The sequence below is a fragment of the Schistocerca americana genome, chromosome 3 (assembly GCF_021461395.2).
Source record: "Schistocerca americana isolate TAMUIC-IGC-003095 chromosome 3, iqSchAmer2.1, whole genome shotgun sequence".
In the NCBI taxonomy this organism is placed as follows: domain Eukaryota; kingdom Metazoa; phylum Arthropoda; class Insecta; order Orthoptera; family Acrididae; genus Schistocerca; species Schistocerca americana.
Window position 1 is genome coordinate 813,479,081 of NC_060121.1, and position 25,180 is coordinate 813,504,260.

At 43.4% G+C, this 25,180-nt stretch overlaps 1 protein-coding gene across 1 annotated transcript in view; it reads right to left on the reverse strand.

Moving 5' to 3' along the window:
• The window catches only part of LOC124606414 (vesicular glutamate transporter 2-like), a 182,361-nt gene that overhangs the window by 40,109 nt on the left and 117,072 nt on the right, over positions 1-25,180 (reverse strand). Inside the window, exons 5-6 of the mRNA XM_047138395.1 lie at positions 18,842-18,994; positions 6,284-6,416 (exon numbers count right to left, since the gene is read on the reverse strand). Of these exons, the coding sequence (XP_046994351.1) occupies positions 6,284-6,416; positions 18,842-18,994 (286 nt within the window). The remainder of the gene's footprint in view (positions 1-6,283; positions 6,417-18,841; positions 18,995-25,180) is intronic.

Genomic DNA, 25,180 nt, shown 5'->3' on the forward strand with positions numbered 1-25,180 from the left:
ATTTTATTAATGTATTATATACCTAATATGTTTTAGAACAGTTACTCTAATTTTGAAGACGACGCTCATAGTAGCGTCGAAACCTGGTCAATTTTGACTTAATATTTGTGACCGAGGGCTTATTTGTTCTAATATAATTCTGACACGGTCACTGAACCTTAGCAGTTATGTTCAAAGTTTTAGGAAGAGGAATGTTTGCAAATGATAAACCAGCATGGAGAGATGCATCAAACCAGTCTTAAAAAATCAAGAACACGACTAGCAACGGTAGATACGAATCTTAGTGATACATTGAAAAGTAAAAGTGACTGAGTTCAACACAATGATTAGTATTAAAATGATATGCTAAACACATTTCATATCCAGAAAAGATCGTAATTTTAGGCTACCTATCTACTCACTACTATGGGCCCTTTATTCTGCTATAAACAGTCTACAAAATGTGGTTATAAGAGTATCTTAAATAAACAGATGTTTCAGAAGTATCTGGAAGTACAAGGTTATTTTCTTTGAAGGGCTACAGGACATTTCTCAGCATGAGGTTAAATTGAGTCTTGATTCTCGTAAGTACACGGTTACGCGCGAATCACAGGACAACCACGAGGACTAACTTGTGAAGTGAATGTTTGCCGAATCCGTAAACTTTTCAGGCTATTCTGGTAAACACAATGTATGACACAGGTCAATAATCCCACCATCACCTTCACGTGCTCCCGTAGACTTTTCGATACTGTAAGGGTCAATCAAGATTTGAAGGCCAAACTATCCCATTGCCTAGATGTCGGTGATTATATACCAGCATCGTAGTCGTTCTGGGTTGTAGATATGCTGCAATAACGCTTCAAAAGGAAACGTTTGATTGCTCCTGTTATGTTTAATGTATTTCAGTCTATTAATATGTATTCAGTTACTTTTGTAACCCACTTATGCTCCACTCTGCTTATGGTTCTCAGTTGTACAAGCGCACAGATTCATCTTACAACAAAATTCAGATTTGCCCAATCAACATAGTGACTACTCTTGTATTTAAATGGACATAAATGCAATGTTTAACATGAGCATTTATTACTCTCTTTTAAGACTTTTCAATGGATTCTTGATAGCCATTCTAGACGTGTGCTGCGATGGCTTCTCACACAAGGCAAACCAGTTTCGTTCCCTATCCGTCTGTAACATCATGGAAATTATAAGTTTCGTTCTTAGACGCTCTGTATAATTCGCTTTTCATACTCAATCAGCGGTTTCACTGTACAAGCATTCTCAAATCGTGAGCGAGTGTGTGTTTCTATTGTTGATATATGCTGATCCCGCATGAAACTGATTTTAGCAGTCATACCAGCCATCACAGTTACACGGCTGCTGAATTTCCTGTTTCATATTAATATTCGGACAATAGTAAACACTCTTTGTCCTGTTACATTGTCGCATGTAGCGAGGGAAAATGACCTTATGCCTCACCATGCAACTTAATTCTACTATTAACTGTTTCTTCCGTCGCTTCTTAGCAGACAGGCATAATAATAATAAAAAAGCAGAACACTGTGTGTGTTCTACAGGAATAAGGTACTCAGTTAACCGGTTTTCAGCCTACAAGAGCATTATCAGACTTGGACTACTGTCGACAAAGAAGTTACAATATTTGTAAATAATATCGGAAAAATGTTACTCATTAGACTGATGAACCAACAAACAGTAAATGTCATCTTTGACAATGGGGTGATAGTAATGCAATTAAAAATTTAACGAGTTGAACAATGGAAATGGAAATGGTCGTATGGCATTGTTGGCCGGGAGGCCCCTTCCGGGGGAGTTCGGCCGCCGTATTGCAAGTCCTTTTTAGGTGACGCCACATCGGCGACTTGCGAGTCAATGATGATGAAAATGATGATGGGCACACAAAACTCAGTCCCCAGCCGGGAATCAAACCCGGAAATACTCGTAAATATGAACGAAGCGAAGTAGGAAAAACATTATCACTAAACGCGAAAAACAGTATCCATATAAAAACTGAAATTAAATTAACAATCTGAGTAAAATAAAATTAGACCTGACAGGCCTACTTAAGAGTAGCTTGGTGTTTGACAAGATTGCTAAAGAATTGCTGAAACAGGTATTACATATGAAAAGTAATACAGAATCAGAGTACTCTTGTTTTCATTCTTGGCACTGCTCGAGATAGAGGTAACGTTCTCCAGTAACAAGCCAGACCCAGACTCTTCCATAGGACTGCCACAGGCTATAACGTACTTCGTCACTCCAAATCAATCGTTTCCAGTCGTCCAATGTCCAGTAGCGTCGCTCTTTACGCCACCTCAGGCGTCACTTATTATTGGTTACAAAAATGTGTGGTTTATGAGGATCTGCTCGACCATTGTCCCCACTCTTTTCATGTCCCTACGCACAATCACTGTACTAGATGGATTACTGGGAACATGTTTGAAACTCAAGAATGATTGCTTCCGTTGATTTTAGGCGAGTCATTACAACCACTCTCCGCCATGCTCGATGGTCCCCGTGCGTCACTACATGCGATTTGTCTGCTCTGTCCTTAGCTGTTGTTCCTTCGCGTTTCCACGTCACAATCACATCACCATCTGTCGATTTGGGCAGCTTTACAAAGGTTGTGTCTGATAAACGACATCCGATGATTAACCCACGTTCGACGTCACTGAGCTCTGCTGACCGACCCATTCTGTTGTTCCTGCCCCCCTACTGACAACACAGTATTCCCCACCTCCTGCCACACTGGTGGGTCCGCCTCACCTGACATCTGGTGGTCAATTTCGCTTTACATAATGGTGTTCGCACGCTTTCTGTCAAATTGTGTACGAGGCAGTAGCATTATTGCGTCATTTATATCAAATATTGGTACTCCACATTTACCCAATAGGATTTGCAAGAACAACACCGACTTCCTTCCAACGATTTGCACTTCAGTTTCCTTTTTATCTCTATAACTCTTTCTTCGTACGATCTACCACGATCTTAGCAGCGTATCTCTGTATTCCTTCATGATGACACATGCGTTATAAGAATCCCAAATGTTGGAGTGTTGGTCAGTATGTTGCAGTGATTTGCATGAAGTTTTCACTGCACTTAAACATAATCATCATAACAAACATATATGTTACATTCGCCTTCCCGGACATGATGTGCTTGTTCATTCCATTTGCTATCGCACCGATTACACTTGGATATTTAAAGTGCCTGAGGGGCTCCGAAATTTAACCTCCAAAGCTGTTTTTCGTGTACTTTTGATTTTTCGTCTTCTTTATGACAATTACCTGCGTCTAAAGAGGGCTCTCATTAACCATACCAACTAGTTAATTTCAAGTCCTTCTGCGATTCGTTTCAATTAATCAGCAACGATACTTTCTCCTACTCAGCAACGCTGTTAGTGAACACCGTGGTAGTGTTGGTGACCCTATTTGAAAGAAAATTAAAGGGTTTTTACGTCACCTTGGAGCATATTCAAAGTGAAATTTGTTTCTGTTAAACATTCGTCATCAATTATGAGATATCTATTCATCTAAAACTCTTTCAGTCATCCTTACCTTTGTTAATACACTTAGTAATACCGTATTTTCGTTACCAACCGGCAACACTGTACATGACTGATTGTTTTCCGGGTGTCCTGGAAGGCATAATCTAATTACCATATAAATATACTTACATACACCTCACAGACTACACTTTCTGTCTTCCGTCTACTTAGAGAGCGTAACGAATGAGCGATTTTGCTTTACAATGTCACACCCGAAAGCGACATAACATTTTTATTTTACCGCTCACCTTCTAGAAGTTTATTGCCACAACGACTTTGTAGGGAAGCAGTATACTCACGCCTTATAAAATTCACATCAGTCTTTCCATTGTGTGCCAGCCTAGTCCGCTGTAACTAGCTCTGACGTCATAAATATTGCACAATACTTTAAAATGAAGTAAATAACCTGAAACGTTTCTAGCACGTCAGGAGTAATACAAAATCAATATGTGTTGGATGTTGTTGTTGTGGTCTTCAGTTCTGAGACTGGTTTGATGCAGCTCTCCATGCTACTCTATCCTGTGCATGCTTCTTCATCTCCCAGTACCTACTGCAGCCTACATCCTTCTGAATCTGCTTAGTGTATTCATCTCTTGGTCTCCCCCTACGATTTTTACCCTCCACGCTGCCCTCCAATACTAAATTGGTGATCCCTTGATGCCTCAGAACATGTCCTTCCAACCGATCCCTTCTTCTGGTCAAGTTGTGCCACAAACTTCTCTTCTCCCCAATCCTATTCAGTACCTTCTCATTAGTTATGTGATCTACCCATCTAATCTTCAGCAGTCTTCTGTAGCACCACATTTCTAAAGCTTCTATTCTCTTCTTGTCCAAACTATTTACCGTCCATGTTTCACTTCCGTACATGGCTACACTCCATAAAAATACTTTCAGAAATGACTTCCTGACACTTAAATCTATACTCGATGTTAACAAATTTCTCTTCTTCAGAAACGCTTTCCTTGCCATTGCCAGTCTACATTTTATATCCTCTCTACTTCGACCATCATCAGTTATTTTGCTCCCCAAATAGCAAAACTCCTTTACTACTTTAAGTGTCTCATTTCCTAATCTAATACCCTCAACATCACCCGACTTAATTCGACTACATTCCATTATTCTCGTTTTGCTTTTGTTGATGTTCATCTTATATCCTCCCTTCAAGACACCACCCATTCCGTTCAACTGCTCTTCCAAGTCCTTTGCTGTCTCTGACAGAATTACAATGTCATAGGCGAACCTCAAAGTTTTTATTTGTTCTCCATGGATTTTAATACCTTCTCCGAACTTTTCTTTTGTTTCCTTTACTGTTTGCTCAATATACAGATTGAATAACATCGGGCAGAGGCTACAACCCTGTCTTACTCCCTTCCCAACCACTGCTTCCCTTTCATGTCCCTCGACTCTTATAACTGCCATCTGGTTTCTGTACAAATTGTAAATAGCCTTTCGCTCCCTGTATTTTACCCCTGCCACCTTTAGAATTTGAAACAGAGTATTCCAGTCAACATTGTCAAAAACTTTCTCTAAGTCTACAGATGCTAGAAACGTAGGTTTGCCTTTCCTTAATCTTTCTTCTAAGATAAGTCTTAAGGTCAGTATTGCCTCACGTGTTCCAGTATTCCTACGGAATCCAAACTGATCTTCCCCGAGGTAGGCTTCTACTAGTTTTTCCATTCGTCTGTAAAGAACTCGTGTTAGTATTTTGCAGCTGTGCAGTTCAATAACTTTAACTATTTTCGAAATTTGGATGTTTTTCTGTAAAAATCATTGCCGCAACAGAAAAGAGCTAGAAACTTATAAATTTATATTTAGATTCCTTTTGCATAATAATTAAACCCATGCTCCGGTATATAGATAGCAGTGACCTATACAAATAAACTGGACATATGGATCTTTTTCCTTTATCTGACATTGGTATTCCACAAGATGTAGATTTTACTTGTACGACTTTTGCAGCATATCTTTTTCATGTGTTCCCTCTGCAGTTAGTGACTATAGGAACTCTTCAACGTTTAACATTTTTCAATTATTACATAAGTTCGACAATAGCTCGTATAGCGTAACGTGCAGTGCGCTGGCCTTCGAGATAGGAAGGCGAGCCAGACCTGCATAGAATCTGCGTAGCAGATTATCAGTTGTGGATGGTACTTCGATCAGTCTGAGTATGGTTTTGAGGCGGTTTCTCACGCTCGTTTAAGTAAATGCTGGGTTGGCCCTAAGTACCGTCTCAGAAAATACGATACACAAACATTTAAAACGCGTTCACAAAAAAGCAAATGGCTCTGAGCACTATGGGACTTAACATGTGAGGTCATCAGTCCCCTAGACTTAGAACTACTGAAACCTAACTAACATAATGACGTCACATACATCCATGCCCGGTGCCCTGCGACCGTAGCAGCAGCGCGGTTCCGGACTGAAACGCCTAGAACCGCTCTGCTACAACGGCCGGCAAAATGCGATCACACACCGAACAAAGTTTACACAGCTCACAGACAAGTCGCCCATCCAATTTCCCCTCTCCCCTCGGGCAAATGACGGCTGCGGTGACAGAAAGGGCGTGCGACCGCAAAGTTGGTAAAAATAAATGTACCAAGTCTTGAACACAGCGGACCTCATAGCAGACGGGATTAGCGCTCAGTAACAGCAGAAGAAGAATTAAATAATGGCGACATCGACGTTAAGTTTTTAGTATGGAGCAACATACTGCAAAGCAGGAGCGTCAGCAGCACTTACTCAGTCCGTTTATGAGGCGGAACCCGTTGAGCTTGGATATGTAGCCCTTCCGGAACCACGGGTCGCCGAGCCAGCCGAAGAGCAGGCTCCCTACCACCGCGGCTATTTGTGGAATGGCGGACAGCAGCCCATTCTGCAAAGAGATGTCAAAAACATTGATTTTAGTTCTCGATATACGTGACTAAACTTATCTCTGTTTCATCCCCGTTCTTGTACCAGTACGTAGGTAAAAACAAAAACTATTTCTGTTAACAACAGAGTTTACTCTTTTGCATAAAATACAATAGTGTCTTCCTTGCAAAATGCGACTCTCTTTTTCGTTTGTGTTTTACAGAACACAGCGTGAGCCGCCTAGGACGTAAAGTTTTGTAACTCGTGAACGGTCTTCCACGACAGTTCTTTTCCAGCTTCTCCACTGTTCATCATTCACTGCCGTACAAACTTGTGCTCCAAACGAACATTTTCAGAAGCTTCTACCACAAATTAAGGCCTGTGTTTGATAATAGTAGACTTCTTTTGGCCAGGAATGTACGCCATGCGTGTGCTAGTCGGCTTTTTATGCCCTACTTGCTTCGTCCGACATGGATTATTTCGCTTCCTAGGTAGCATAATTTCTTAACTTCGTCTACTTCGTGATCACCAGTTTTGATGTTTTCTTGCTATTGTCATTTGCAACCGCTCCTACTAGTCATCCCCGATTTCGTCCAAATTTATTGTATATGCAGAGCAAGGGCTGAAATGAAATTGACAGGAGCAGGGGTTCCAGATGGCCAAGCGTTAACAAAAAAATAGCATTTTTTGCCGAGTGTCGGGTGACGTGAAATATTTATATTAATATCGGATCCAGGCAGCGGTTAGCGCAGCGGAAAGATAGAATCCGAAGTTCGTGAGATTGAATCCCTAAGCGGGATTCTTTTTATTTACAATTTTCTGTTATTTACATTGCAAATAAATCGAAAAAATTCTCAGTATACTTTGTTATTATTATTTACACGAAAGGTACGAAAACAAAAGGCAAAGAAAAATTTGGCATTGCAAATAACTCCAACAAGAGACTGTAAAGCATACACGAGGTTTTCGTATGTGAAATTAAATACCCCCATTGATCGTTTACATGTGCTGGCGTGATAATCGACATGAAAATGGGGGAAGCAATAATTTTCTCAGCGTCTTACACACGTTACAAACGCCGCATTTTTACCTTTACGCCGTTGTTTTAAAGTTCCCATAGAAAAACAAACGTAGTTTACATTCGTAAAAGGTTCTCTCTTATCACATAATGTGGTAGCAAACCACGCATGATGCATTATTTCTCCAAATATGGGGGAGCATAGCTGCTGATGTACTGTATTTTGATGCAGTGTCCTCCAAGGTGAAAATAAAACCAACGGAATACGAAGTCCTGTACGCTTTAATTACAATCTGTTGTTCAAATGTTCTTTTCAAAGCCCTCATTGACGCTGCAAGTACAATCCTTTCTTGGAATTTTATTTGTAATTCCAGATTTTACTTTGCCTTTCCTCTTAATGCCTTTTATGAAACTTTTATTAACTCCAGTGTACTGAACATTATTTCGGTTTGTTTGTGGTATAACTGACGTAAAAATTGATAACAAAAGAAGAAAAAGTCTCCGCATTTGAATTTAACCACATGACGGGCGCATTACCATTCCGTAATTTCTGTTTGCAAATCACGTAAAGTAAGTGGCTCATGTCTCGTCCGAGCCGTTCCGAAAATGATATTTTTTATAAACGCTTGGCCATCTGGAGCTTCTACTCTGTTGCTTTCATTTTTGGCCAAGCCATGCATATAGCATAAATTTGGAAGAAATCGGTAAGGACGAAGAGGTGAGGTCCCTTTGTCAGTACATATTCTATACTCAGATTGTCCTTTTCATTGAACAGATCCTGTAATTCTTCTTCATCTTCACTGATGATAGCAATGTCATCAGAAAATTTTATCATTGATATCCTTTCGTCCTGAATTTTTATCCCACTCTTGAACCTTTTATTTCCGTGATTGCTTCTTCGATGTAGAGATTGAACGGTACAGGTGAAAGACTGCATCTTTGCTTTACCCCTCTGTAATCCTTTCTCAATCTTTTGTTCCCTCTTGTCTCTTGTACATATTGTGTATTAACTCGTCTTTCCCCGTAGCTTACTTCTATTTTCTCAGAATTTCGATAATCTTGCACCATTTTATATGGTCGAACGTTTTTTCCAGATCGACAAATTGATTTTGATTTTACATCGGTCTTGCTTCCAAGGTGAAGCGCAAAGTCAGAACTGTCTCTGGTGTCTTTACCTGTCCTAAAACCAATCTAATGGTCATCTAAGAGGTACTCAATTTTCTTTTCCATTCTTCTATGTATTATTGTTGTCAGAGCTTGGACGCACGAGCTGTTAAACTAACTGAGCAATAGTCCTGGCACTTATCTACCCTTGCAATCTTTGTATTTGTATGGATGATATTTTTCCGAAAGTCTGATGGAATATCGCCAGTCTCATAAATTCTACATACCATCTCGACAGTCGCTTGGTTTCTAATGCTCTGTTAATGTCTTTCCACTTTATTTTCAGATTAATTTTTGGAACTATCCGACTATCTGAAGCGAGTAATGGAGTTTTACGTAGAGAACATGCTTCGTTAAGAAATAAACCTGACAATGAGTTTAATCATTGATACTTTTAAATATTAAAGTTATTCAGTTGAAAAATAGAAAATATCACTTTCAGATAACGATACTTTAAGGCACAAAGGAACTACAGGCGTTGGCTGTGAGCGGGCATTGAGTGAAATCGATGGGGAAAGTTGAAAATTTAGACGGGGTTGAGATTCGAATGTGGGAATCCCTCTCATGAGGCAGATGCTCTGACCACTTTTTTCTGTTACTCTCATTTGTTCGTAATTGATCGTTGTATTTGTTCGGGGCGGACGTCCTATGACATTTGTTGAAGATCATCGTTGATACATTAACTTATTTTTTTAAATTTTTTTTTTATTACATAGGGCAGCTATCCTACTGACCGAACACTGAGCTACCGTGCCGGCGTCGGGACACAGTGCTCATCACAACTGCATGGATTACCTTAGCACGCCTCGCGTGAGAACCAAAACCTCAACTTATCCACACGCAGTGCCCCTTGCCCGTTATTCTCATTACTCACAACATTACGCCGATTCCCGTAGGAATTCGAGCCTGTCTTGTAACTGCACTGAAGGTATCATTTGTCGGTCCGCTTATGTATGTAATTACCTTGTTTTATTGCCCCTTCACCACATAACACAATTCCATAACAATGTCTAATCTCATCAAGTCTCATGATAATATTTAAGCTCGTTTCAAATTCACACTGAAGTAACCATTGATACGTTGATTTTACACGCTAATTAAACAGGCAGTCACTCATTATGCAAGCCTTTTCCTTTCCGTTCTATTGTCAATATGTTCCTCCACGACATTTAGTGATTCACAAACACGATACTGTTCCAACCATAAATCTCATACTTAATCCTGCGCGCCTTTCCACGAAGTAACTCAATTACTGAAACACTTTTCTTCTACAAAGCGACATAAAACTTTCAATATTTAATTATCTTTTATCGAATTCTTCATCTGAATTTGTTCTCGTCGCGGTTGCGTGAGATCGCTCTGCGCTGAAGCACAACAACGGCTCTGCTGCACGCAGCAAGCGGCGCGTGGCCACTAGCACTGGGGCATTGCTGGCATTATACATCAAGACAGTGCTCCAGAAAGAAAAGGTGTTCTAGGCGTCGAAAGTTACAGAAGCCAGCAACAAGTAAGGGGTACGATTTTGTTACTTTACAACGTCAAAGATAGCAGTACTTTTTACGGGTTGCCACTTCCCACAATGATTTTATAAATTTCGATGGAATGTTATCTGTCCCTTCTGCCTTATTTGATCTCAAGTCCTCTAAAGGTCGTATAAATTCTAATACGGGATCCTCTACCCTTTCTATATCGACTCCAGTTTATGCTACTTCGCCATCAAATAATTCCTCCATTTTATGTTCTCTTTCAACCCATACACGCTCTCGTTTGCAATCACACACACACACTTTGTATCAAATCTTTCTCTGAACATTTTTGCACTTCCTTCTTTTATCGATCAATTGATTGCTTCTGTCACCCAAAGTTTCTCTGCAGCTACATTTCACATAGATTGTGTGTTTGTCTAACATCTTTAAATGCTCTTTTGAGGGCTGTCCTCTCATTTTCAACCGAACTGCCTACCGTTCCTCATCACAGCATCCACACCTTCAGCAAACTTCAAACATGGCTCATCATTCCTCCGTACTTCAGTATCCCACTTCCTTCCACACTGATTCTTCCGAACGATTGTCTTAAACTTGAAAATATGCTTCAACATTAGTAAATTCTGATCTGAGTCTAGTGCTCCTGGGTATGCCCCACAACCTAGTCTCAGATTTTTGAATCTCTATCTGAGCGTGATGTAATCCAGCTCGTATCTTCTCATGTGTCTGTGCCTATTCCAGGTGTACCTCCTCTGCTTGTGATTCTTGAACAGAGTATTCTCAATTACTAGCTGAAATGTGTTGCAAAAACTCAGTTAGTCTTTCGCCTTTCTCATTCCTACTATGTCGTTGTTGTCGTCTTCAGTCTTGAGACTGGTTTGATGCAGCTCTCCATGCTACTCTATCCTGTGCAAGCTTCTTCATCTCCCAGTACCTGCTGCAACCTACATCCTTCTGAATCTGCTTAGTGTATTCATCTCTTAGTCTCCCTCTACGATTTTTACCCTCCACGCTGCCCTCCAATGCTAAATTTGTGATTCCTTGATGCCTCAAAACGTGTCCTACCAACCGATCCCTTCTTCTAGTCAAGTTGTGCCACAAACTTCTCTTCTCCCCAATCCTATTCAATACCTCCTCATTAGTTACGTGAACTACCCACCTTATCTTCAGCATTCTTCTGTAGCACCACATTTCTAAAGCTTCTATTCTCTTCTTGTCCAAACTAGTTATCGTCCATGTTTCACTTCCATACATGGCTACACTCCATACAAATACTTTCAGAAACGACTTCCTGACACTTAAATCTATACTCGATGTTAACAAATTTCTCTTCTTCAGAAACGATTTCCTTGCCATTGCCAGTCTACATTTTATATCCTCTCTACTTCGACCATCATCAGTTATTTTACTCCCTAAGTAGCAAAACTCCTTTACTACTTTAAGTGTCTCATTTCCTAATCTAATTCCCTCAGCATCACCCAATTTAATTTGACTACATTCCATTATCCTCGTTTTGCTTTTGTTGATGTTCATCTTATATCCTCCTTTCAAGACACTGTCCATTCCGTTCAACTGCTCTTCCAAGTCCTTTGCTGTCTCTGACAGAATTACAATGTCATCGGCGAACCTCTAAGTTTTTACTTCTTCTCCATGAATTTTAATACCTACTCCGATTTTTTTTTTGTTTCCTTTACTGCTTGCTCAATATACAGATTGAATAACATCGGGGAGAGGCTACACCCTGTCTCACTACATTCCCAACCACTGCTTCCCTTTCATGCCCCTCGACTCTTATAACTGCCATCTGGTTTCTGTACAAATTGTAAATAGCCTTTCGCTCCCTGTATTTTACCCTTGCCAATTGACAGGAATGGGGGAAAGAAATACAGTAGAAGAAGAATGGGTAGCTCTGAGGGATGAAGTAGTGACCATATTCTCCCTTAAATCTTTCTTCTTTTCCTTCTCCTACAACCGCACTCAAATACCCTTAAGTGCTGTAGTCGGCGTTGGTTTGGTATCAGTTATTACAAGAATTACTTTATCACTTAACCTTCGCAGTAATTCACGGTCTGTCCTACCTTCCTATTCATAAGGAATCCTACTCCCCTTATACTCTATTATGCTGCTGTTGATACGATCCTACATTCGTTTCAACAGGAAGCCTTACCTCCGTTCCGCCGTGCGGCATTAGCCGAGCGGTCTAAGGCGCTGCAGTCATGGACTGTGCGGCTGGTCCCGGCGGAGGTTTGAGTCCTCCCTCGGGCATGGGTGTGTGTGTTTGTCCTTAAGGTAATTTAGGTTAAGTAGTATGTAAGCTTAGGAACTGATAACCTTAGCAGCTAAGTCCCATACGATTTCACACACATTTGAACCTTTTTACCTCCGTTCTATTTCACTTTAGTGGCCCACATTAGCCCTGACATTCTCAGTTTTTATACCTTCCTTACCACGTTCAAAACTTCTGTAATTCCGCCCTCCGACTCGTAGAATGTTACCCTTTCGTTAATTATTCCACATTTCTCTCTTGGTCATCTCCCCCTTGGCAGCCCCCTCCCGGAGGTCCGAGTGGAGGACTAAATCCCGAATCTTTTGCCAGTGGAGAGATCATCACGACACATTCTGTCATACACTTTCTGTGTCTTTAATACTGTAGTTTCTTTGCCTTCTGCATCCTCATGCCATTGATCACTGTTGATTTTTCCGCCTTTGAAGGGCCTTTTCCTTCCCCAAGGGCAACAGAGTCCCTGAACTTCTGTGCGCTTCTCTGCCTTCTTTGACAAGACCGTTGGCAGAACGAGGGTGGCGATTTATGCCAGAAGTCCTCGATTGTCATTGCTGGTGATTTTTATTCAAAACTTTATCAGGGGCTGAGTTAGAATAAGGGTCTCAGGACGTTTTTATTAATAATCAATGATGCTATCCATAAACCACGGGTACAGGCAATATTTTATCATAAATGACCGCATCATCTAAATCACATCATCTGTAAATATCGTTTGCAAAGTCATTAATGTATGACATAAGTAGCACGGGTCCAAACTCACTTCTCTGAGGCAAACCTGAAGTTACTTCTACATCTGTCGATGAAGCTCCATCCAAGATGAGAAGCTAAGTCCTCCCTACCACAACATCCCCAATATAGTCACCAATTATGCGTAGTACTCCGTACGACAATACGATAATAACTGCAGATGTGATACTTAGTCAAATACTTTGAGGACGTCAAGAAATACTGCGTCTACCTTACTGCCTTGATCAATGGCTTTTAGGGTGTCATGTAAGAAATGTGAAAGTTGGGTTTCACATGACCAATGTTTACTGGAACCCATGCTGACTGGCGTGGGGAGGGTCATTCTGTTCGAGGGAGCTCAGTAAGTTTGAGCTCAGAATATGTTCTAAGATTCTATAAGAAATCTAAGTCTAGCATATTGGGCGGTAGTTTTGTGAATCACTTATGCTACCCTTATGGAACACGTTTGTAAATTGCTACTACTGGGCACGGTTTTATGTTCTAAAGATCGACAGTATATTATGGTTAAAAGAGGGGCTAATCAGGTACAAATTCAGTAAAGGATCTGATTGGGATTATTGAAGATTTGTTCAATTTTCATCGATGGCGCTAATATCTATTCACTCATCTTTGAAGTAGTGTGAAAATTACACTGTCTGACAAAAAAGTGAAGACATGGTCAGATATCAAATGGTTCAAATGGCTCTGAGCACTATGCGACTTAACTTCTGAGGTCATCAGGCGCCTAGAACATAGAACTAATTAAACCTAACTAACTTAAGGACATCACACACATCCATGCCCGATGTAGGATTCGAACCTTCGACCGTAGCGGTCACTCGGCTCCAGACTGTAGCGCCTAGAACCGCACGGCCACTCCGGCCCGCGGTCAGATATCAATCTAACTTCACGTACAGCCAATAGTTGTGTATGTAAATGATTAGAGCTGCAGACCACTGTAAAAGGTAGAACGGCCACCAGAGCCCATTACTGGCTTCTTGTTTATTGTTGTTACCATGCCTTGTAGTTTGTATAAGAGGTGTGAATAGCATCAGATGTTGAGTGATCACTGTGAAGGTCACGGAGAAGCCGCGTACGCACGTGAGGCAGCTTTATCGGCATCTGTCACTTTCAAACGGGCTTCATTATGGGTTCCCATTCGGCCAGATTATCGAATCGTGCAATATCCAGATTAGCAGGCCGCTGAAAAGCGACAATCGCCCAATGTTCGGCTGTATAGAAGCATCAAGGCAGTTCTACTCTCCGTCAAGGCGAAGGTCGATCACGTCTGATCACAACAGGGGAGTATCGCCGAATCGTGCACCAGGAACTTTGTAACTCCTTCGTATCTCCGCATTTCACTCAAGGACGAGTAATGGACTTCCTGTAATGTTTCGTGTCACCCTAGATCAACGGTCGGAGACCAGCAGCAGCAAGACTATGGAATTGTCGTCCCTTGTGTAGGCTGCCGTCAACACCACAACACAAACGATTGCGTATGGAGTTGTACCATGACCGGGACTGTTGATGAATGGAACCGCACTCTGTTTAGCGACGACCCGCGATTCTGCGTTATCAGGGACGACCGTCGCACGGGAGTGTGCCAGCAGCCAGGGGAGAGATCCTATTCTTCCAGTGTTCTAGGCACAGCGAAGTTACTCCTGGCATTATGGTGTGGGGTTCCAATGGGTACGACTTCAGATCACGGCTGATAGTGTCTGAGGGTACCCTGACAGCAAAACGGAATGGCACGAACATCCTACGTCCTCGTGTGTTGCTATTTTTCAACAAGACGTCCCCCTCTCATTATCTCAGCAGGAAGCTGAGAGAAATCAGCATCCTCTCATTCTTTTGAAGAAGCTTATCCAGATTCTCGATGTTGCGCCACATATCCTCCCTGTAGAGTCTCCTGATTTATCTTCTGGTAAACCTTCCGGGATATAAGGTCGTGGTCCATGAAACTCTTCAGCTCCTAACGTTTCGTCCAGAGCTGCGCTGGACATCTTCAGAGGGTTGTTTCTCCTCCGGTGAGTCTTGTCGGCAAGACTCACCGGAGGAGAAACACCCCGCTGAAGATGTCCAGCGCAGCTCTGGACGAAACGTTAGGAGCTGAAGAGTTTCATGGACCACGACCTTACATCCCGGAAGGTTTGCCAGAAGATATGTCATCCGGTCGTGAAAGCCTTCATACTATGATCTCCTGATTTAATTCTTCATTTTTTTTGGCATGTTGAATAATCGGGATCTCTGCCAGATCTGCGAGTCGTTCTCTCACGATATTTCGACGGCATAACTCGCTGTGAGGGGGGGTGATGAGGGAACCCACTTGAAGAATAATATCAGGAGACTCTACAGGGAGGAGATGACCGCAACATCAAGCAGCTGGATAAGATTCGACAAAGGAAAGAGAGGATTCTGTCTCAGTTTCCTGCCGAGATGCCGATAATGCCGAAAGGGAGAGCTAGTTCCTCTTTTCGCCAGGATCACACCATTCAGGCATAAATACTGGACTAGATCCACCCAAGGACCATTTTTGGGTAGCATCTGAAGAAGACAGCGAGTTACGCTGTCGAAATACCGTGCGAGAACAACGTGAACATGCGACAGAGGTCCCGATTTTTCAATATGTCAAAAAATCGCCGAGAGGGCCTGAAGAATTGTACCACAGTGTGTTACATCATAAATTGTGTTGATATTTCTCGTCGATAACATTCATGTAATTGGTCTACAAAAAAGTGGGGGGGGGGGGGGCGGGGGGTGGAACTCACCAGTTTTAAATCATCCTATTGGTCTATTCTCAATGGGGAGATGGGGGCTGGATTTACCGCTTTCTTTAAGGCATCCTATTGACCTAGATCGATGGGGGGAGGGTGACCTTCACATTGATCATTACCCAGGCTAGAGACAGCAAAATGAATGGGCGATCTTAATTTTTATGTCACACAATTACCCGAGAGTAGTGGGTGGGGTATCAAGTTACATCCAGACGTTGAGTGTGCCACACGCAAAGTACTCGTGGAGTGTGGACAGAGAGAGATTCCCCAGAGGCGTGGACATGACTCGATATAAGATCGTTGTCTGGGGTAGGACTGTTCTTGATATGCTACTTAAATACGGAAATAATTAATCGGGAAACCGGAAGAAGGACGAACTGTAACGAGTTTCGTATTGCACATAGCTTTTTTCACATGCGTGGGGCGTTCCAAACCACAGGTGCTGCTGTCCGAAGTACAGCAAATAGTTGACTTGGTCAACGGCTGCAGCATATGACCGTTACGTTGTGCAACGGGCAAAAGGGGAACCACGTGAAACAGTCGGTGCAGCTGCGACCACACTTAACAGGACTGCAAGGCAGGCAACCTCACGCTCCACGGCGACTGCATGCGGGTAGTCTCATTGACCGATGACCAGTATTTTGTGTTCCATCGAGACGACACGTCCGCGGTACTGTTTCCGATGATGTCAAGTGCATTGTGACGAGTGGGGTCTCGTGCTGTTCTAGGATGAGAACAGCTCCAGTCTGTGTACTGATCCCCGGTGAGACGTGAGAACATGTAATGCACCAAGGCCACCCTCGAACATGATCGTTATGGTGTGTGGAGTCATTAAGTTTCATGGGCGTACCGACCCCAAATCTTTCAACATCGTACAGTCACCAGTCATCACTGACACTGTACTTCTTTCCCATGTGCATATTTTCAGGAGTAAATTCGGCCTGAATTCATTTTTATGAATGATACAGCGCTGCAGTATCGAACAGCACATATGGAGGATCTCTTGGAACGAGAGGATGTTCAGCGAATGGACTGACGAGCCTGTTTCACTGACATAAAATTCAGCGAGCACATGGGGGATGCGTTGTGGGAGAAGGCGTGCATCAGCGACGATGCAGCAGTTGTTAACCGCTCTGGTGATAGAGTGAAACACCCCACCACAAAAATTCCTTACCAACCTTGTGGCTAGCAAGGAAGCACTTCGGAGGGCAAGCATTGCTGTCCGTGGTGATCACACACCATCACAAATCGCAGTGACTTGCGTCTAATTATTGTCTTTGAATAAAAGTGTCTTTCTATTCGTTTCATTTCGCATTTCTCTGAGTATTACTGTACTGAGCAGTTCTTTCTTTGTATGGTCCAAGTTTGATCGAGCTACGTTATTTGGAAGTGAAATTCCATGCGAAAGTTTTTCACCCCAGTGAAAGTTGGTTCGTTAGCTGAATCAAACGAAACGAACTGATGACAAAATCGAGCTGAAGGAGCAAATAGAGAGACAATGAAATTTGTAAACGGTGGAACCAGGTGAATATCGAAAGATGTTTCCCGATAAGACATCTTACGATAAGACCTCCGTCCTCCTGACGAGTCAGGTATGAATAAGAACACATCATGACTATGGAGAAAGTCGCCGAAGACTTCAGCACTTATTTAAACCTGATGCGGCAAGAAGAGGGAGAAAATATTCAAGACAGGTGTAAAGCTTGTGGATGTTGCTTGAAGGGGAGATTTACATGTACCAGTGTTTGTATAAAGGGTGCTAAAATTTGATGCTACTATTGTTGATTATGATGAGAAACAGGTAGGAGATACATATGGCGACAAAGTACACTCGCCAGACACCAAATGTTGGCTTGAGAAGTGTAGATGTAGAAGTGAAGAGAGTGGGTTATAAAAAGGTAACGCACTGAAAGAAGGTTTTGGCCAGGTACTCGCAAGCAACTTACTGTATATACAGTACGGAAATAAAATCTAAGAACAAAAGGGGAATATTTAATCATTTTGAGAAAAAGGAGGAAGTAACTGAGGACCCAACTCTGCTTCCGGAACATGGGTTATATGAATCGCCATTACTCCTGCATGTTTGCCAGTGTCATTCTCCCGCTTCCCATTAGGTCTTCGTCCCATTGTAGGAACCCGGTGAAGAAATTCATTGGTCAATATCCACGCCAGTTTTTCCCTGATCCATTTGTAAGTTTACCGGTCTCCGCTAGAAATACCCAACATGTAGCTCTCCAACGTACAGTAGGCATCCATCGGTTTTTGAGCGGCTTTTATATAAAAACCCTATATGCTACTGGCACACGTCACGGTCGATAACACGCACATATTGTAAATTCTGTTTCAGTCACATCGCAAGCTTAGTTTTGAGAATTCTATGTATTTTACAAAAACACTCAATGTGATTTTACATTTTATCAAGTCGTGCAATTTAAAAATTAAAAATAAATAAATAATAAATAAATAAACTCTTCTTCAAGTTCTGTAACTTGATAGACAATTTCTGTTGTTTTTCCTTCTTTGTGTTTATTGCGATTTTTTGCTTCGTCGTTATTAATTGATAGTTATGTTTTTAAGCTAACTCTATTAAGTTGTTCTACTCGTTTATCTGCTCTGGAGAGAAACAGCACAATTTAGTCAGAAAGGACAATAATTCAGGTACGATCCACTAACACATATTGCTGCTACATTTCCACAGGTTTAGAATTTGAAAATTTCATCTAGGACTACCAAAAATAATTTTTGGTGACATAGAACATCACCCCTGAATTTCCCACTGTCCTGATGTATAACGGAAGTTGAAGAATTGCTGTGTATCAGTATTAGCAAATGATTTTCCTCATCGTCAGTAGACCAACGGTAAATTTAAAATTTTCTAATTGTCGCTTATAGCTTGTAGATGCTACAGCAGTGCTTCCTATTTGAAATGGGAATATTTACACTTCACTGCTATCCTTGGAAGAACGCACCAACGGCATCTCTGAGTCCTCTACTTACACTTTCTATGTTGAAGTGCAGGACGTTGGCGACGTATTGTGGCAGCGACGTGATCAGGAGGTAATACGTCCAGTCCAAGGTGACAAAGAGTGCAGCGAAGGCCCACAGCACTGGAGACGTCAAGATGCTCTTCCAGGGAATCGGCAGTTTTTTCTGCATCAGTAAAAAGGTATACAGTTTAGATAATGCTATAAGACAACTGGTAGATTGCTTAGTTTAAGATCCTGGCTCAGTAAATATGGCAAAAGACCTCATCGTCATTTATCATACGAGAATGTGTTGTCACGATAGTTGTAGTTAGTGAGTATAAAAAAGTGTTAATTTGGAACAATAATTCTCAGACTCTGTGTACTGTATTTCATGAGGAGACTATCGTACATCCGTAAAGGCGTGATGACGATATTCCAACAGCAGGCAGCGTTACGGAGGTGGAATCGGTTAGTGGTTAGTCGCCTCGACAGAGGGCAGAGCGTAAAGTTATTGGGCTGCAAAGCAGCTGAGACAACCAGAAAACGCAGCTCAGCTGGGTAAACCCTTTGGTTATGACCGTTTTACATGAGCGCACTACGTAACTGGAAGGCAGTTCGCTTATTTACATGAAGCACTCCCTTGCGCGTCATTATAGTATTGTGTTGATTACTTCACTTTGGATTTGGTTGTAGTCTTTATATATATATTGCAACTGGGACTATTCCTATATTTGTTACGACAGGTTTGAGATCCGTTATGGAACTTATCAGCTTGCAGCTTCCTGGGTGAAGTGCGCATTGTCACCCGATTGTTTGCGAACCTGTTCGGCATACTCCAAAGTACCGCGCAGCTGGATTCGACTATCGTGCACCTAAAAACAATCCGTGTTTATATCAGAGGGATACAAAGAGACCACCGTTCAATAAGTGCTGTATAGGCAAGACTCTGTGCGAGTTTATGTTAACGTATTACGTAACCAGAAAATCTGCTTGTGATGTTTCCAGAATGAGATTTTCACTCTGCAGCGGAGTGTGCGCTGATATGAAACTTCCTGGCAGATTAAAACTGTGTGCCCGACCGAGACTCGAACTCGGGACCTTTCCCTTTCGCTTGCAGTAGAGCTTCTGTAAAGTTTGGAAGGTAGGAGACGAGATACTGGCAGAAGTAAAGCTGTGAGGACCGGGCGTGAGTCGTGCTTCGGTAGCTCAGATGGTAGAGCACTTGCCCGCGAAAGGCAAAGGTCACGAGTTCGAGTCTCGGTCGGGCACACAGTTTTAATCTGCCAGGAAGTTTCTGCTTGTGATGGCTGGATGTTACACAGGAAACCTAACACTGTGGTTAGGTGCACGCTACCTAACTGGTACACACCCTCACCTAACACAATGAAATGTCATCTTTGACACCCAAGTAACTTTGACTCCTCCGGCGAAATAAAACCTGAATGGCGGACAATAGGATTCTTGTATTTGTGGCAAAGGAAACATTTCGTTTCCATTAGAGGAACCCGATTTCATTTCCTATTTCGAGAACATTTGGCTCTATGATATTCATATCTGCTAACTGTCAAGCCAGGTAAGCCTCAGTACTTCAACCGCATTGTCAACAAAGTCATAAAAGTGGTGGAATGAGCGTCTTGGAAGATGTAATACCTGCTGGAAACAATGTTTGCGTCGTACAGTGAAAGCGATAAATAAAATTATTTCGTACGCCGTGATAGATTTCCTTTCAGTAAAGTCGAAGCGAAATCTCTCTCTGATACGTTTCACTGAGGTAAATATGTCTGTGTCCTAAGAGTTCCCTAGTGCTTTTATAGTTAAACACGTCTTGCAAAAGGGAACAGTGTGACATAGACTCGCCTGAGTACATTGTATGTTTCTCTTTACAAGTATTCCCTTCTTTTGCTCGATTGGGTTCAGAAGAGATTAGCTATGACAGTACTACGAAGAAAATTTTGGTTATGCACTTTCTGTCTCTCCGATTTATTTTTTACTTTATATTCTTTACACAAGGTAGATAAAGCAGTTTATTGACAGTGGTCTCTTTTGTTAGAGGCGAAAGTCCACTGAAACTGTTCTTGCTTTGTCAATGAGTTTCTCATAACAAACAATCCTTATAGCTGGTCTTGGCGTGATCACAATTAAAGTTTATTTACTGAATTATATTGTTCATTTTTGGAGCTTGATATACAGACCATGAGCATTTAGATGTCAGATAATAATCCTAGGACAAGACAAGCCAAGAAGCAAACACTAAGCAGAACTGAAACTTCCTGATAGATTAAAACTATGTGCAAGATTCGGGCCTCGAATCCAGAGAGTTCCCTTCCGTGGGCACTGCTCTTACCAATGCAATGAGGCTGTGAGCTGCGAGCATAGGTCGTACCTTTATAGCACAGCAGGACGTCTCGAAATAGTGCTCACTCCACTGTGCAGTCACAGTCATTCCCACTGCATTCTTTAAATAAACAATCACAGCCGTGGAAGTAATGTGACATGACATAATAATGGCTCTAAGCACTATGGGACTTAACATCTGAGGTCATCAGTCCCATAGACTTAGAACTACTTAAACCTAACTAAACTAAGGACATCACACACATCCATGCCAGAGGCAGTAGCAGCAGTGCGGTTCCAGACTGAGGTGCCTAGAACCGCTCGGCCACAGCGTGACATGACAGATGCCGACATTCGCCTGTAGAACAAAGGCAAGACCGCTCTCACTCTTTCGTCTGTCTGTCTTCAGGTCAGCGAAAACGAACGGAATGTGACATCACATCAGATGGAGGTGTGTTCACGCGAGACGCAACGGCAAAAACAACGTCACTGTGCTTAGCCAAGTTCCGAACAATGAACGTTAGGTTATGACATACTATCCGTGGTACATACAGTCGGAATTTACATTAGCTGATGAAGTATCCGGACACTCCTATGTATCGTGACATTGACCACTAGATGTCACAAGAGGCGGAACCATCACCATAAAAGGAGGCGGGGAGTATTGGGCTGTCACAATAGTTCTGCCAGGAGAGCTCAATGGCTTCGAACTTCGAAAGTGGACTAGTCATTGGATGTCACCTGACTAACTAATCCATCACGTGCATTTCAGCCTTTCTAAAGCCGCCCGAGTCCACGGTTAGTGATGTAATTATTAAGTGGAAACACGAATAAACAACCATAGGTAAACCAAGCCTAGGCAGACATATGAACAGGGAACGTCGAGCACAGCGGAGGGGCGTTGTGAGCCATCGCACGAAACCAGCGGAAGAAATCACCCATGACCTGCAAAGTGCTACCAGCAACCCACTTAACAAAATGGCTGTGAGTAGGTACACTGTAGCGCCACAGAAACTGGTATAGCAATGCGTATTCAAATGCAGAGATACACTCCTGGAAATGGAAAAAAGAACACATTGACACCGGTGTGTCAGACCCACCATACTTGCTCCGGACACTGCGAGAGGGCTGTACAAGCAATGATCACACGCACGGCACAGCGGACACACCAGGAACCGCGGTGTTGGCCGTCGAATGGCGCTAGCTGCGCAGCATTTGTGCACCGCCGCCGTCAGTGTCAGCCAGTTTGCCGTGGCATACGGAGCTCCATCGCAGTCTTTAACACTGGTAGCATGCCGCGACAGCGTGGACGTGAACCATATGTGCAGTTGACGGACTTTGAGCGAGGGCGTATAGTGGGCATGCGGGAGGCCGGGTGGACGTACCGCCGAATTGCTCAACACGTGGGGCGTGAGGTCTCCACAGTACATCGATGTTGTCGCCAGTGGTCGGCGGAAGGTGCACGTGCCCGTCGACCTGGGACCGGACCGCAGCGACGCACGGATGCACGCCAAGACCGTAGGATCCTACGCAGTGCCGTAGGGGACCGCACCGCCACTTCCCAGCAAATTAGGGACACTGTTGCTCCTGGGGTATCGGCGAGGACCATTCGCAACCGTCTCCATGAAGCTGGGCTACGGTCCCGCACACCGTTAGGCCGTCTTCCGCTCACGCCCCAACATCGTGCAGCTCGCCTCCAGTGGTGTCGCGACAGGCGTGAATGGAGGGACGAATGGAGACGTGTCGTCTTCAGCGATGAGAGTCGCTTCTGCCTTGGTGCCAATGATGGTCGTATGCGTGTTTGGCGCCGTGCAGGTGAGCGCCACAATCAGGACTGCATACGACCGAGGCACACAGAGCCAACACCCGGCATCATGGTGTGGGGAGCGGTCTCCTACATTGGCCGTACACCACTGGTGATCGTCGAGGGGACACTGAATAGTGCACGGTACATCCAAACCGTCATCGAACCCATCGTTCTACCATTCCTAGACCGGCAAGGGAACTTGCTGTTCCAACAGGACAATGCACGTCCGCATGTATCCCGTGCCACCCAACGTGCTCTAGAAGGTGTAAGTCAACTACCCTGGCCAGCAAGATCTCCGGATCTGTCCCCCATTGAGCATGTTTGGGACTGGATGAAGCGTCGTCTCACGCGGTCAGCACGTCCAGCACGAACGCTGGTCCAACTGAGGCGCCAGGTGGAAATGGCATGGCAAGCCGTTCCACAGGACTACATCCAGCATCTCTACGATCGTCTCCATGGGAGAATAGCAGCCTGCATTGCTGCGAAAGGTGGATATACACTGTACTAGTGCCGACATTGTGCATGCTCTGTTGCCTGTGTCTATGTGCCTGTGGTTCTGTCAGTGTGATCATGTGATGTATCTGACCCCAGGAATGTGTCAATAAAGTTTCCCCTTCCTGGGACAATGAATTCACGGTGTTCTTATTTCAATTTCCAGGAGTGTATGTAAACAGGCAGGATACGGCGCTGCGGTCAGCAACGCCTATACAAAACAACAAGTGCCTGCGCAGTCGTTAGATCGGTTACTGCTGCTACAATGACAGGTTATCAAGATTTAAGTGAGTTTGAACGTGGTGTTGTAGTCGGCGTTGGAGCGATGGGACACAGCGTCTCCGATGTAGCGATGAAGTGGAGATTTTCCACTTCGACCATTTCACGAGTGTGCCGCGAATATCAGGAATCCGGTAAAACATCAAATCTCCGACATCGCTGCGGGCGGAAAAAGATCCTGCAAAAACGAGACCAACGAAGACTGAAGAGACACGTTCAATGCGACAAAAGTGCAGCCTTTCCGCATATTGCTGCAGACTTCAATGCTGGGCCATCAACAAGTGTCAGCGTGCTATCCATTCAACGAAATATCATCGATAGGGTTTTTCGGAGCCGAAGGCCCACTCGTGTACCTTTGATGACTGCACGACATAACGTTCTACGCCTCACCTGGGTCCGTCGCTGGGTTGTTGATGACTGGAAACATGTTGCCTGGTCGTACAAGTCTCGTTTCAAATTGTATCGAAAGGATGGACTTATACTGGTATGGAGACAACGTCATGAATATTTGGACCCTGCATATCAGCAGGGGACTGACAAGTAGGTGGAGGCTCTGTAATGGGCAATTTCAGCAGGACAATGCGACACCCCACACGTTCAGAATTGCTACGGAATGGCTTCAGGAACAGTCTTCTGACTTCAAACACATCCGCTGGCCACCAACCCCCCCCCCCCCCCCAGACATGAACATTATTGATCATATCTGGGATGCCTTGCAACGCCCTGTTCAGAAGAGATCGTCACCCCCTCGTACTCTCATGGATTTATGGACAGCCTTGCAGGCTTCGTGGTGTCAGTTCCCTCCAGCACTACTTCAGACATTAGTCGAGTCCACGTCACATCGTGTTGCGGCACTTCTGCGTGCTCGCGGGGCCCTAAACGATGTTAGGCAGGTATACAAGTTTCTTTGGCTCTTCAGTGTAGTTAAAAAGAGTGGGGTACAATGTTCCAGGAGGTTTTCATTAGCCAGACATTTCTGTCGTCAGTGCTAATCGCCGCTTTAAGTGGTGTGAAGAGCGACTGCATTGAACAGTGGATGACTGAATTAATGATTAGAAATCATGAATCACGGCATACTCTAAGACAATCTGAAGGAAGGGTTTAGGTTTGGCGAATGTGTGGAAAATGTCACCTGTCATGTGCAGTGCCAACAGGAAATACGGTGGTGGGGGAGGGGTGAGGTAGAGGGTGTGCGGTTTACGTGGCTAGTGAGTAGCCCCATTATTAGGCTTGACAAAACGCTAAATACGGAAGGGTATAGACACATTTTACAGCATTTTGTACCGCGTCCACTAGAGTAACAGTTCGGAGACGGTGGCTGTTTGTATCAGGTTGACGATGCGCCCTGTCGTGAAGTAGCATCTGTGAGGCAAAGTGTTGTGGACAGTAAGGTCCCTGCTTCCAGCTTGAATTGGGTGACCATCTGGGCCGTCATGCGCTGTTGCCATTTTTTGGGGC